Genomic DNA, 15,493 nt, shown 5'->3' with positions numbered 1-15,493 from the left:
TTTAACAAGTGTGTGTGGGGGGGGGGTGTGTTTCAGTTTAACAAGTCTGTGTGTGTGGGGGGTGTGTGTTTCAGTTTAACAAGTCTGTGTGGTTGGGGGGGTGTGTTTCAGTTGAACAAGTCTGTATGTGGGGGGGTGTGTTTCAGTTTAACAAGTGTGTGTGGGGGGGTGTGTTTCAGTTTAACAAGTCTGTGTGTGTGGGGGGAGGGGGGTGTTTCAGTTTAACAAGTCTGTGTGTGTGGGGGTGTGTGTTTCAGTTTAACAAGTCTGTGTGTGTGGGGGGGGTGTGTTTCAGAAACGGTGCATATCCACATGCAGCAGTATGAAGTGGAGTATCTCCAGTTTGCCTTCCGTTGGATGAACAACCTGCTGATGAGAGAGCTGCCGTTACGCTGCACGATACGCCTCTGGGACACCTACCAGGTGACACACACACACCACCTACACACACATGCTGTACAAACGCGCGCGCAGGAACACACACACAAATCGTCACATTTCACTCACTCACAGCGCGACGTGTGTGTGTGTGTTTTCGTGTGTTATTCAACCATTGTGTTCCTTCATAAGGCCCTATCCAGCATGAAGTCATCTCTGTCAGTCCTCTCCTCTGTGGCCTGTACCTCGGGCTCTCTATCTCTCTCTCTGTCAGCAGCTCAGAGCAATGAGCCCGTGCCTCAACGCCACTGAACTATTACTAAACAAAAGCCTTGTTAACAAACCATCCTTCATCACTCCTCCCACCCCTCCCCCCAGAGTGTAGGACCTCTGAAAGGCTGCACTGGGACAGTGGTGCAGAGCTCTTGGCACTGAAGGGCCACAGTGTCTGATTTTCTGTCTTACTATAACCTGGCGGTGGACTTGCAGGTTCGTCAATGACATGAATTGATCGATGACGTATCGGAGGGATCAAAAGAACTGCATTACTGACTGGTTCTGTGTAGGAGGAATGTGTATGTGTCTTGTATTGTGTTCCTTTGCCTCAGCCGTGCGTCATCTAAGCTAGCCTATTATACATGTATATGTGTATATACAGTTGAAGTGGGAAGTTTACATACACTTAGGTTGGAATCATTAAAACTCGTTTTTCAACCACTGCAGGTCGGTTAGGACATCTACTTTGTTTACAGACAGATTATTTCACTTATAATTCACTGTGTCACAATTCCAGCGGGTCAGAAGTTTACATACACTAAGTTGACTGGGCTTTTAAACAGCTTGGACAATTCCAGAAAATGATGTCATGGCTTTAGAAGCTTCTGATAGGCTAATTGACATCATTTGAGTCAATTGGAGGTTTATCTGAGGATGTATTTCAAAGCCTACCTACAAACTCAGTGCCTCTTTGCTTGACATCATGGGGAAATCAGCCAAGACCACAGAAAAAAATTGTAGACCTCCACAAGTCTGATTCATCCTTGGGAGCAATTTTCAAATGCCTGAAGGTGCCACGGTCATCTGTTCAAACAATAGTATGCAAGTATAAACACCATGGGATCATGCAACCATCATACCGCTCAGGAAGGAGACGCGTTCTACCTCCTAGAGATGAACGTACTTTGGCGCGAAAAGTGCAAATCAATCCCAGAACAACAGCAAAGGACCTTGTGAAGATGCTGGAGGAAACAGGTACAAAAGTATCTATATCCACAGTAAAACAAATCCTATATCGACATAACCTGATAGGCCGCTCAGCAAGGAAGAAGCCACTGTTCCAAAAACTCCATAAAAAAGCCAGACTACGGTTTGCACCTGCACATGGGGACAAAGATCGTACTTTTTGTAGAAATGACCATTGTTATGTTTGTAGGAAAAGGGAGGAGGCTTGCGAGCCGAAGAACACCATCCCAACCGTGAAGCACTGCAGTGTCAGCATCATGTTGTGGGGCTGCTTTGCTGCAGGAGGGACTGGTGCACTTCACAAAATAGATGGCATTGTGAGGAAATTATGTGGATATATTGAAGCAACATCTCAAGACATCAGTCAGGAAGTTAAAGCTTGGTCGCAAATGTGTCTTCCAAATGGACAATGACCCCAAGCATACATCCAAAGTTGTGGCAAAATGGCTTAATGACAACAAAGTCAAGGTATTGGAGTGGCCATCACAAAGCCCTGACCTCAATCCTATAGAAAATGTGTGGGCAGAACTGAAAAAGCAGGTGCGAGCAAGGAGGCCTACAAACCTGACTCAGTTACACCAGCTCTGTCAGGGGGAATGGGCCAAAATTCACCCAACTTATTGTGGGAAGCTTGTGGAAGGCTACGTTTGACCCAAGTTAAACAATTTGAATTGCAATGCTACTTGAGTGTATGTACATTTCTGACCCACTGGGAATGTGATGAAAGATGTGATGAAAGAAGTAAAAGCTGAAATAAATCATTCTCTACTGTTATTCAGTATATGCACACACATTTCACATTCTTAAAATAAAGTGGTGATCCTAACTGAGAAAAGCAGGGAATTTTTACTAGGATTAAATGTCAGGAATTGTGAAAAACTGAGTTTAAATGTATTTGGCTAAGGTGTATGTAAACTTTCGACTTCACCTGTATATCTAAAAGATTGATGGGGTTGGGTTGACTCTTGACTTTTCTTCCTTGACTTTCCCTTATTTTCTTTTAAAATGCAAATCTCAGTCTCTCGTTGTCTCTCATTCACTTTGTCTCTGTCGTTCGCTCTCACTCTCACACACACATACATACAATACAGTAGCTCTTGGGTGGCACTGGCTTTTCACTTGATTCTACTGATCAGCTACTTCCTTTAGTTCATATGAGGACTTTAGAATTTAGCTGTTGGTCAAAACTCTCCAGCCCTATCGACGAGCCACACATCGGCTTCCATACTATTTTTTTAATGTAATTTATTTCACCTTTATCTAACCAGGTAGGCTCGTTGAGAACAAGTGCTCATTTACCACTGCGACCTGGCCATGATAAAGCAAAGCAGTGTGACACAAACAACACAGAGTTACACATGGAATCAACAAACATACAGTCAATAGCACAATAGTACACAGGGATGCCAGAGAGCAGATAGCCATCTCAAGCCCTGTGACTTCCAACAGCCGTGTGTGTGTGTGGTCTGACAGTCGCATTGGCTTTTCTTTTGTTTACCTCAAAGTGTTAGAGGGAGGAAGATATGGAGGGCTTCCTCTGTACCTCTGTCTCCGCCACTATCAGACCCTGCCATTGATTTTGACGCTTGTTGACGTGTACTTTGTGGTGTGGGCTCAACAGACACGGTCTCTTGTTAGGATAACACCAGGAGTCAATAATAGCAGGATATTACTTAATGCGTCTCTATTGATTCTTCGTTGTGTTGGAGTATAAAATGTGTGTGTTTGTGTGTGTACCTTATGGGATGTGGAGGAAGTTGACCCTCTCCTGATGACTCACTTTAATTACCGTGGCAACAGCGTTTTTGGTGGGGGCGCTCGGAAGGTAGCGGGGTGTAATTGTGTACCTATTCCCTTGTTCTCCTTCGATTACCGCTTTACCCTCTGTATTGACTGGGAGAGTGAAGGTTGTCGATTCAGTCGGAGCATCAGGAAACGTAATAAGAAGGCAGAAGCCCCTTAGTGACATGAGAAAGTCACTGACCGTTCGGTACGGGGTTAGTCTATAAACTCGCACGACACTGTTAGGAAGTCTGTAACACTCTCAAGGTCACTGCTCTGACTGCGTATGAACTCACGCAGGTAAGTTCCCACGTCGTAATCCCAGAGAGCAGCAGTCAGGAAGGCCTCAAAAGTTCAGCTTTTATGAACTCGACACTATGAGACGCTGCCTACCAAAAGTGAACTGCAGATAAAACTCAATTGATTTCCAGCAGTGAATTATTGGTAGTAAATCACATAGTCAGAGCCTAGCCTACTTTCTCCAAAAACACTTCTGGGCCCTGCCTCTGCAAGCCATGGCATATATGAAGTATGTACTGCCTGTACTACAGAACCACAGACGATGTGTTGTGATAAGGAATAACTGTCTAGACATCATACTTGCTGATATTAGTTTTTGGAGGTTTGAGTGGTGACTGAGTGGAGTTTTTCTAATCAACGGTCGGGCCTGCAGGGAGCGACTGCGACAGGAATTAAACCCTGAGTGGTTGACCTTTTAGGCTAACAACCTCAGTTATGACCACTGCCAACAGTAAGATCACTGCCAACAACCTGTCTACAGGGACCTCTCAATCCTCCATCTGGCTCCTCATCCCCCCCCCCCCCCAACACACACAGTATATGCACACTCATACGGCACACACTCAAGTCTCACACACACTCATACGTAGCTATGGGGTAAAAAGCTGTGTGTGATACTCCATCAGTTAAAGACAACCTCTACATGCCGTACTCTCAGATATGTGGTTCTGCCATAGTGGGGGTTTACATCCAAGCTGGGTCTACAGTGTAGAATTGACCGCTTCCCCAATAATTTTGAGTAGGAGGAAAATGACTCATAAACGGGGGCATTTTATGTCTGTGCACAAAGGTAATGTACAGTGCCTTCAGAAAGTATTCACCAACCCCACCCCCACTCACTTGATTTTATTCCACAATTTAAAATAAATTAAATTGAGATTTTGTGTCACTGGCCAACACCCAGTACCCCGTAATGTCAAAGTGGAATTATGTTTTTAGATATTTTTTACAACTGAATACAAAATGTACAGTTGAAATGTCAAGGATTCAACCACTTTGTTATGGCAAGCCTAAATCATTTCTAGAGTAAATATTGGCTTAATAAGTTGCTTGTACTCTCTGTGTGCAGTATTTTTTTTTTCACTTTTTTTTTGTCTACCTCATCTCTTTACCCCATGCACGGAATTAGTCTAGCAGTTCATTTCAAACACAGGTTAAACCACCAAGACCAGGGAGGTTTTCCAGTGGTTTGCAAAGAAGGGCACATATTGGTAAATAAATTAAAACTCAGAATATCCCTTTGAGCTTTGTGAAGTTATTAATTACGCTTTGGATGGTCTTATCTATACACTGTCTAGACGTCAAAGATACAGGCGTCCTTCCTAACTTAGTTGCCGGATAGGAAGGAAACCACTCAGGGATTTTACCATGAGCCAATGGTGACTAAAACAGTTACAGAGCTTAATGGCTGTGATAGGAGAGAACTGAGGATGGATCAACAACATTGTAGTTACTCCACAACACTAACCTAATTGACAGAGTGAAAAGAAGAGAGCCTGTACAGAATAAAACATATTCCAAAAACATGCATCCTGTTTGCAATAAGGCTCTAAAGAGATACTTCAAAAACATGACCAAGAAATTCACTTTTTGTCCTGAATACGAAGCGTAATGTTTGGGGTAAATCCAGCACATCACTAAGTACCACTCTTCATATTTTCAAGCATGGTGGTGGCTGCATCATGTTATGGATATGCTTGTTGTCTGCAAGGACAAGGGAGTTTTTTAGGATACAAATAAAAGGACTAGAGCTAACATTCCTAGACTTTCCTGCAGTCAGGATGCCAATTGCACGCTCCCTCATAACCTGAGACATCTGTGGCATTGTGTTGTGTGATAAAACTGCACATTTTAGTAGCCTTTTATTGTCCCCACACAATGTGCACCTGTGTAAAGATCTTGCTGTTTAATCAGCTTCTTTATACGGCACACCTGTCAGGTGGATGGATTATCTTGGCAAAGGAGAAATGCTCACCAACAGGAATGTATGGAGCATTTCAGGGATCTTTTATTTCAGCTCATGAAACATGTGACCAACACTTTACATGTTGCATTTATATTTTTGTCAATTATTAAATGAATGGGAAGACTTGAAAATGGCTGTCTAGCAATGATCATCAACCAACTTGACAGAGCTTGAAGACTTTTGCAAATAATAATTTGCAAATATTGTACAATCCAGGTGTAAAAAGCTCTTAAAGATTCACCCAGAAAGACTCTGTAACCACTGCCAAAGGTTCTTCTACAAAGTATTGACTCAGGGGTTTGAATACTCATGTAAATGAGATATTTCTGTATTTCATTTTCAAAAAATGTGCTAAATGTGCTAATTTGACTTTGAGTATTTTGTGTAGATGGGTGAGAAAGTATATGAAATCCTTTTTGAAGTAAGGCTGTAACACAACAAAATGTGTCGTAACTCAAGGGGTGTTAATACATTCTGAAGTCACTATGGTTTATATAGTAACCCAGTAACTGAATTGAAGGCTAGGCACTGAGAATAACTTTGAAGTATAGACTGCTGTAGCAAGGTGACGTGGTTCTCAATAATTATACAACTTGAAAAAGTATACCATAAAGTAGAGTTTAAATCTAAGAGAACAGATTCATGCCACACTCAATTCAAGTGTAATTTCCTCCACACAAGCCAAAAATAGAATGTAATTCAGTCCTTTAATATTTAATGCGCTTGCAAAATAGTTGAGAATGACGACAGTCTTTCCCCCCTTCTCTGAGGGACCTGTGACACTGTCCCTCCCTCACTCCTTTCCTTTCCTTTCCTCATGCCCCTGAGACGGTCTGTGTCACAGTAAAGGCATCAGCATGCTTCAGTGACGCCTTGCTTCGACAAACTAAAAACCTTTCCCCGCTTTGAGGATAATACTGTGGGCTCTTCTTCAACATTTAAACGTGTTAACCCTCGCAAGGCTGCCGGCCCAGGCGGCATCCCTAGCCATGTCCTCAGAGCAGATATTTAGACCAGCAGCCTGTTGTGTTTACGGACATATTCAATCTCTCCCTATCCCAGTCTGCTGTCCCCAAATGCTTCAAGATGGCCACCGTTGTTCCTGTGCCCAAGAAGGCAAAGGTAACTGAACTAAATGACTATCGACCCGTAGCACTCACTTATGTCATCATGAAGTGCTTTGAGAGGCTAGTCAAGGGTCATATAATCTCCACCTTACCTGCCCCAATAGGTCCACAGACAATGCAATCGCCACAACGCTACACACTGCCCTATCCTATATATGGACAAGCGGAATACCTATGTAAGAATGTTGTTAATTGACTATAGCTCAGCATTCAACACCATAGTACCCACCAAGCTCATCATTAAGCTAGGTCTCAACCCCGCCCTGTGCAACTGGGTCCTGGACTTCCTGACAGGCCACCCCCGGGTGGTGACGGTAGTTAACATCTCCACTGATCCTCAACACTGGGGCATGCTCAAGGTGCATGCTCAGCCCCCTCCTGTACTCCCTTTCACCCATGACTGCGTGGCCACGCACGCCTCCAACTCAATCAAGTTTGCAGACGACACAAGTTGTAGGCTTTATTACCAACATCGACGAGACAGCCTAAAGGGAGGAGGTGAGGGCACTCGGTGTGGGGTGTCAGCAAAAAATACTCTTCACTCAATGTCAACAAAACAAAGGAGATGATCGTGGACTTTAGTAAACAGCAGAGGGAGCACCCTCCTATCCACATTGACGGGACAGCAGTGGAGAAGGTGGAAAGTTCCTCGGCATACTCATCCCAGAAAACTGAAATAGTCCACCCACACAGGCAGTGTGGTGAAAAAGGCGCAACAGCACCTCTTCATCCTCAGGAGGCTGAAAAAATTTGGCTTGTCACCTAAAACCCTCACAAACTTTTACAGATGCACAATTGAGAGCATCCTGTCGGGCTGTATCACCACCTGGTACAGCAACTGCACAGCCCACAGCAGCAAGGCTCTCCAGAGGGTAGTGCGGTCTGTACAATGCATCACCGGGGGCAAACTACCTGCCATCCAGGACACCTACCTCACCCGATGTCACAGGAAGGCCAGAAAGATAATCAAGGACAGCAACCACCAACAAACACTGCCTGTTCACCCCGCTACCGTCCAGAAAACGCGAGGTCAGTACAGGTGTATTAAAGCTGGGACCGAGAGACTGAAAAACAATTTCTATCTCAAGGCCATCAGACTGCTAAACAGCCATCACTAACACAGAGAGGCTGCTTCCTACATAGACTTGAAATAATTGACCACTTTAATAAATGAATCACTAGTCACTTTAATAATGCCACTTTAATCATGTTTACATATCTTGCATCACTCATGTCATATATATATATGTAGAGGTAGAGTATAGATAGAGTAGAGTATAGATAGAGAGAGTAGAGGTAGAGTATAGATAGAGAGAGTAGAGGTAGAGTATAGATATATATATATATATATACTGCTCAAAAAAATAAAGGGAACACTTAAAAAACACAATGTAACTCCCAAGTCAATCACACTTCTGTGAAATCAAACTGTCCACTTAGGAAGCAACACTGATTGACATGCTTTTGTGCAAATGGAATAGACAACAGGTTAAAATTATAGGCAATTGGCAAGGCACCCCCAATAAAGGAGTGGTTTTGCAGATGGTGACCACAGACCACTTCTCAGTTCCTATGCTTCCTGGCTGAGGTTTTGGTCACTTTTGAATGTTGGCGGTGCTTTCACTCTAGTGGTAGCATGAGACGGAGTCTACAACCCACACTAGTGGCTCAGGTAGTGCAGCTCATCCAGGATGGCACATCAATGCGAGTTGTGGCAAGAAGGTTTTCTGTGTCTGTCAGCGTAGTGTCCAGAGCATGGAGGCGCTACCAGGAGACAGGCCAGTACATCAGGAGACGTGGAGGAGGCCGTAGGAGGGCAACAACTGCCAGAGCCCTGCAAAATGACCTCCAGCAGGCCACAAATGTGCATGTGTCTGCTCAAACGGTCAGAAACAGACTCCATGAGGGTGGTATGAGGGCCCGACGTCCACAGGTGCTTACAGACCAACACCGTGCAGGACGTTTGGCATTTGCCAGAGAACACCAAGATTGGCAAATTCGTCACTGGCGCCCTGTGCTCTTCACAGATGAAAGCAGTTTCACACTGAGCACATGTGACAGACGTGACAGAGTCTGGAGACGCCGTGGAGAACGTTCTGCTGCCTACAACATCTTCCAGCATGACCGGTTTGGCGGTGGGTCAGTCATGGTGTGGGGTGGCATTTCTTTGGGGGGCCGCACAGCACTCCATGTGCTCGCCAGAGGTAGCCTGACTGCCATTAGGTACCGAGATGAGATCCTCAGACCCCTTGTGAGACTATATGCTGGTGCGGTTGGCCCTGGGTTCCTCCTAATGCAAGACAATGCTAGACCTCATGTGGCTGGAGTGTGTCAGCAGTTCCTGCAAGAGGAAGGCATTGATGCTATGGACTGGCCAGCCCGTTCCTCAGACCTGAATCCAATTGAGCACATCTGGGACATCATGTCTCGCTCCATCCGCCAACCACGTTGCACCACAGACTGTCCAGGAGTTGGCAGATGCTTTAGTCCAGGTCTGGGAGGAGATCCCTCAGGTGACCATCCGCCCCCTCATCGGGAGCATGCCCAGGCATTGTAGTGAGGTCATACAGGCACGTGGAGGCCACACACACTACTGAGCCTCATTTTGACTTGTTTTAAGGACATTACATCAAAGTTGGATCAGCCTGTAGTGTGGTTTTCCACTTTAATTTTGAGTGTGACTCCAAATCCAGACCTCCATGGGTTGATAAATTTGATTTCCATTGATAATTTCTGTGTGATTTTTGTTGTCAGCACATTCAACAATGTAAAGAAAAAAGTATTTAATAAGAATATTTCATTCATTCAGATCTAGGATGTGTTGTTTTAGTGTTCCCTTTATTTCTTTGAGCAGTGTGTGTGTGTGTGTATGTATGTGTATATATATATATATATATATATATATATATATATATATATATATATATATATATATATATATATATATACGTGCGTTTATTGCGTCTTGCCTATGCCGCTCTGTCATTGCTCATCCATATATTTATATATTCTTATTCCATTCCTTAGATTTGTGTGTATTAGGTAGGTGTTGTGGAATTGTTAGATTGCATGTTAGTTATTGCTGCGTTGTCGGAACTAGAAGCACAAGCATTTCGCTACACTCACAATAACATCTGCATGTGACCAATAACATTTTATTTGTTTCCAAGCCTGTGGAATATAGGCTGTAGAAGGTCACGTATAGAATGTTTTACATCGAGTGGCAACATAAGTGTTCGGTTGCACAGTTAGTGCTTGTTTTCATGAAAGCCAGAGAAAAGTGCAAAGCTATGTCAGAGAGAGTGCTTATTGGTTTTGTGTGTGTGTGAGAGCCTCTAAGCCTCGACAGGGCAGTATTGTGCCATTTAGAGCAGCAGTATGTCAGGGGAGGGTTTAACCTGTGTTGAAATTCTCTCTCTGCAGTCAGCCCATCTGCTCCCTCCACGCTGCTCTCCAACACATCCTCCCTCTGTAACGCCATGCGTCCGTGTGCACTCGAGACATTCTCATGTATTTTTTGTCACCTGCTCTAGTTGCTTTTTCAATTACTTACATGGACGTGTGTGTGTGTGATTTAATAGCAATGATCTGCTACATGAATTCCTGTTCACACAGTCTAACCGCGTCCATGTGGGCTTATTCGATTTCTATCAGGTTGGTATTAGCCGTCCCACGACTGCCGTGCCATCGTGTGCGTTTGTGGCATGATAACCAATGCTGTGTGCTGTGGCCTTTATTATACAGTGTAGTCATTGGTTGGGTCCTTTATCCGCTCTCACAGGTAGTTACAGTGGACAGACCTGACTAGAGGTGGAAACGCCTGCAGCCAGCCCTAGGGCTACTCCCGTGTGTGTGTGTGTGTGTGTGTGTGTGTGTGTGTGTGTGTGTGTGTGTGTGTGTGTGTGTGTGTGTGTGTGTGTGTGTGTGTGTGTGTGTGTGTGTGTGTGTGTGTGTGTGTGTGTGTGTGTGTCACATTAATGCAGGCAAGATCGGGGCATGTACTGTACAGGCCTAAGGGGTTCTGCTGCTGACTGCTGTACGGTGGTGGTTCATCACAGGTGAAATGTCAAACAGGCTACGTAATGCAGGAGCCCTCCACAGCTGTTCACACAGAGAAGTTTGTGTGAATTACCGATTTTTGTATTAGTAATGTGACTGGCTGGACTGAAAAAGGCTAAATATGATTTTGAAGGTGGGCTACCATTGTGTGAGTGTGCCAGAGAGAAAGACAGTGTGTGTTTGCATGTAATGGATGTTCATGTTTTGCTTCTCATCATCCCCCTTCTCCACACACCACTGTTCCTTAAACCCCTCACACACACACTCACACTGTTCCCACCCCTCCCGCCACGCTCCGCTCGTCCCTGACAGAGGGGTGTCCAAATTATCCTTGTTGCACAGAGCATGAAATGAGCAAGTGGCTCTGTGTGAAGGCATTAGCATGGGGGTGTTAAGGAGTAGAAAGCCCCTCCCCCTCCCTTCTGTGTAACCGGGAAGATAGAAACACAGTGTGCATGGTGCAGAATGTGTGTTGCTTTATAGGTCTGGGAATTGCCAGGGACCTCGCAATACGATATTATCACTATATTTAGGGCAATTTCCTCCTCCAGGCTAGATGGACGTCATATCCTACAATATGTGTCTCCCCTTTTCATTGCCCTTGATTAGATGGATGCATTCAAGACGATGTCGTTCTCAGTTTTTCAGTTTCAGCAGAGTAGCCTGCCTTGTCATTTTTGTGGTATTAATTGTTTTGCTATGGTTTCCAGGCAGGGACAGTAAAGTGGTGTAGAGTTGCATGAACTACGTTTATAAAAGGACAAAAACAATTTTTTTTCTGGGATAAAAAATGTCACTAGCTGGGGCTGAGCTCTGGGTGTGTGCAAAGAAAGGAGAAGAGAAGCAAAAAAGTATTTTCTGCAAACAGTGAGTCCGTTATATTATTAGCCTAATTTATGGACTATCCATTAGGAATAGTACACTATCTTACATTAGTCTGCACATGCGATGAGAGATGCATGGAATACTTATCATAGAGATTTTTTTAAATGACATGATTTTTTGTTGTTGTTGCTTCCCCGAACTTGAAACTCACGCGCTGCCATTGTCCCTATTCTTACTTAAAAATGTGAGCGGTATCATTGACAATGGTATATCCAACATTTGTCTGTTCTGATTTGTCCTTATTTATTTTCCTATGTTTTGGTTGACTATATTGTCAGAGACTGCTGTAATGTTTTACCTTAGTACATTGTCTATCCAGAGAGAGATCAGGAAAGAGAGAATGACAAATGGAGACTAAAGGGCTTAGAGAGAGGGAGAGAGAGAGAGAGAACCAGTGTACCTCTGCAGGGAACAGGAACGGCAACATGATCCTCAGGGATGTGGCCCCAGCCCCTTTACCCCTCCCCTCCAGGCCCCCAGGGGCCTCCTAATGATTGGCTGATTGGTGACACAGAGAGCCAATCCCCAGCAGACACAGACAGGGTTAGAGGTTGGGTCAGCCACGCGGCCCCAAGCATCAATACTTCATCTGTTCTGCTCTCTATCAAACACAGAACTCTGCCGCTTCGCTCACTCCATCTCTATACCTCTGCTCTGATGCACTGCTCTCTATCTTTCTCGTCCTCTCTCCTCCACTGCACTGTTGGCTTCACCCCTCTGTCTCTCTGTCCTTGTCCTATGCTGTAGACCTTCAAACACACTGACAAGCTGTGTCAGAATGCATTCAGGACTGAGCTTTTACGTGAGGCCACTCAATGACACACAGGACCCAACAAACACCGTAAACCCCTTGATGTGGTTTCACAGTGCTCTGGCAGTATACTGCAGCATTTCGCCATACCCCCTGTGTATGAAGTGTTGCTGCTGAATTGACTCCGCTCGCTCGCACATATGCACACACACACACACACTCACGTCCTTCCCAGGGATGTCCTGTGGCTCCCTCAGGATACAGCAACAGGCCTTTAGCATGATTTTTTTTCTACACACACACACACACATCACCCACTACCTCAACTCTCCTGACTACTCTCACCTTCAGGGTTTGAATCCTGTTGTGATCAGTTTTCCACACAGAGCTGAAGTTTAGTCCCACATCAAACAGGACTGTTTAAGGGTTAGATGACAGACAGCTAGCAATGCAGTTTGGAGCCCCTGACTCTGCACCTCTCACCTCTGATCTCACAGAGAACCTCAGTACTATACACCATGTCTGCAGGTCAGGCCTGCTTCTCCAATACTGTGACTCTGACACTGGGACTTGCACCAGGAATAACAATAAGGAAGGAGCTTGGAGATGGAAGTCGAGAAGTTTGACGGCACACTAGAGAAACGTAAAGTCAGAATTGATCACAGGGTGTACTGTAGTCTTTTAGTGAAGACTTCTATGGCGTTTGAGGGAGGCTGTATAAAGGGCTGAGGGAGAAAGTTGAATGAAGGGATATTGAGAGAGGGAGAGATGAGATATAGGCCCAGAGAAATGTTGACGACATGGGGATGAGGAAATCACGGGCCGATTGGTGATCACTCTCTCACTCCCAGAAGTCCCTCTGTTAATGAAGTGTGTGTGTGTGCACAACTGACTCCTACCTATCTGCTGGTCAGATTAAAGCTGTGAGGGTAGACCAATAGGCAATCATCAGCCAGAACATAACTCACTGCAAAACAATTATCTCTCTCTGTTTCCCTCTCTTACTCACTTTATCTGTATCTCTGTTTTTCTTCCTTCGCTCTGTTTATCTGTTTGTCTCTGTCTTTTCAATTCAATTTGCTTTATTGGCATGGCGTAACAATGTACATATTACAAATGCTTATTTTTGATATTTACAATTTGAAAAAAATGAGAATCAAAATTGTCAACGGGACAACAGTAACAACAATAACCAAGGGTCAAAATAAACATACATTGAACAATAACAATAAGCATACAGTAGAGTACATGTGTAGGTTGATTGGTCTGTCAGACACTGTCCCTCAACTTATGGCAGGCAGCAATGTACTGCGCTGCCAACCCACAGCTCTCTGCGTCCTCCCCCAACAGGACGGGTAGCCTACTCTCATCAGAGAGGTCTTTGAAACCTTGAATAAGGGTTTCAAATTTGGGGAATGACACTAATTGTTTTATTTTTTACATTTTGTCAGGAAATGCCACTGTCTCAGGTTCTGCTGTTGTGCAGTGGTTGCACAGCCTTTCCTCTACAGGGAGCCAGGTTGTCCTGTGTCTACCCTTCTCAATGACAAAGCTGTGCTCACTGTGCCTGTACTTTGTCAAGGTTTTTCTAAGGTTTTGATCAGTAACCATGGTCAAATAGTTAGCCACAGTGTACTTTCGATTTAGGGCCAGATAGCACTGCATTTTGCTTTGTGCTTGTGTTTCCCAATAAGCAATGTAGTTTTGTTTTGACTGTGTAGTAATTTGGTTTATTCTGATTGTTTGGATGTTCTGGTCCTGAGGCCTCAGTGTGTTAGTAGAACAGGTTTGTGAACTCAGCCCCAGGACCAGCTGGATGAGGGGACTGAGGCCTCAGTGTGTTAGTAGAACAGGTTTGTGAGTGTGTTAGTAGAACACTCAGCCCCAGGACCAGCTGGATGAGGGGACTGAGGCCTCAGTGTGTTAGTAGAACAGGTTTGTGAACTCAGCCCCAGGACCAGCTGGATGAGGGGACTGAGGCCACAGTGTGTTAGTAGAACAGGTTTGTGAACTCAGCCCCAGGACCAGCTGGATGAGGGGACTGAGGCCTCAGTGTGTTAGTAGAACAGGTTTGTGAACTCAGCCCCAGGACCAGCTGGATGAGGGGACTGAGGCCTCAGTGTGTTAGTAGAACAGGTTTGTGAACTCAGCCCCAGGACCAGCTGGATGAGGGGACTGAGGCCTCAGTGTGTTAGTAGAACAGGTTTGTGAACTCAGCCCCAGGACCAGCTGGATGAGAGGACTATTTTCTTTGCTCAGCTCTTGGTATTGCATGGCTTGGTAATGATATAAGAGGAGGTCACTGTATCTTAGATGTTTCCAAAACTTATTTGCTCTTTTTTGAGTTTTTATTATTAGTGGATGTTGGCCTAAATCTGTCCTGCATGCATTGTTTGTAGTTTTCCTCGAGACATGTAGGAGAACCTTACAGAACTCTGCATGCAGGGTTTCAATGGAGTGTTTGTCCCATTTGGTGAAATCTTGTTTTGCAAGTGGACCCCACACCTCGCTGCCATAAAGTGCAATTGGTTCAATGACACATTCAATTAGTTTTAGTAGGAATTTGAATTTGTTTTTTAATGGTGTAGAAAGCCCTGTGTGCTTTCTTTCAGTTCATTCACTGCCTCATTATGGTGTCCAGTTGGGCTTATTTTAAAATCTAAGAAATTGTAGTGTGTGTAGTACTCTATATATTCTGTACCAATTTGAGAACTTTGGTCTAATTCCCTGAGATCTGGATCTTCTCTGGAAAATCATTATTTTAGTCTTTTTTGGGGTTTACTGCCATGGCCCAGGTCCATCAGTATTGCTCTAGCAGGTCCAGGCTCTGCTGTAGGGCATGTGCTGTCGGTGACAGCAGGCATAGGTCATCTGCACAGAGTAGGCATTTAACCTCTGAACCTTTCTAGAATAGTCGCTAATTCCTGTTTCGTTTTTTTTTATTTTTCCCCCCAATTTTGCCAGAAGTTTTGTGTTTGTGGACTCCTCAATTAGTGTCAGCTG

At 44.5% G+C, this 15,493-nt stretch overlaps 1 protein-coding gene across 6 annotated transcripts in view; it reads left to right on the top strand.

The window, feature by feature from the left end:
- LOC139393258 (TBC1 domain family, member 22a) overlaps nucleotides 1-15,493 on the top strand; it is a 188,304-nt gene that overhangs the window by 135,894 nt on the left and 36,917 nt on the right. For all 6 annotated transcript variants that reach the window (XR_011629759.1, XR_011629758.1, XM_071141737.1 and 3 more), the window contains one exon: nucleotides 296-423. Coding sequence is in view for 4 of the 6 variants with exons in the window: in XM_071141737.1 (XP_070997838.1) it covers nucleotides 296-423 (128 nt within the window). In the remaining 2 variants the exon portion in view is untranslated. The remainder of the gene's footprint in view (nucleotides 1-295; nucleotides 424-15,493) is intronic.

The sequence above is a fragment of the Oncorhynchus clarkii genome, chromosome 33 (genome assembly GCF_045791955.1).
Source record: "Oncorhynchus clarkii lewisi isolate Uvic-CL-2024 chromosome 33, UVic_Ocla_1.0, whole genome shotgun sequence".
Lineage (NCBI taxonomy): Eukaryota > Metazoa > Chordata > Actinopteri > Salmoniformes > Salmonidae > Oncorhynchus > Oncorhynchus clarkii.
This window is presented reverse-complemented; position numbering and strand designations above follow the sequence as displayed.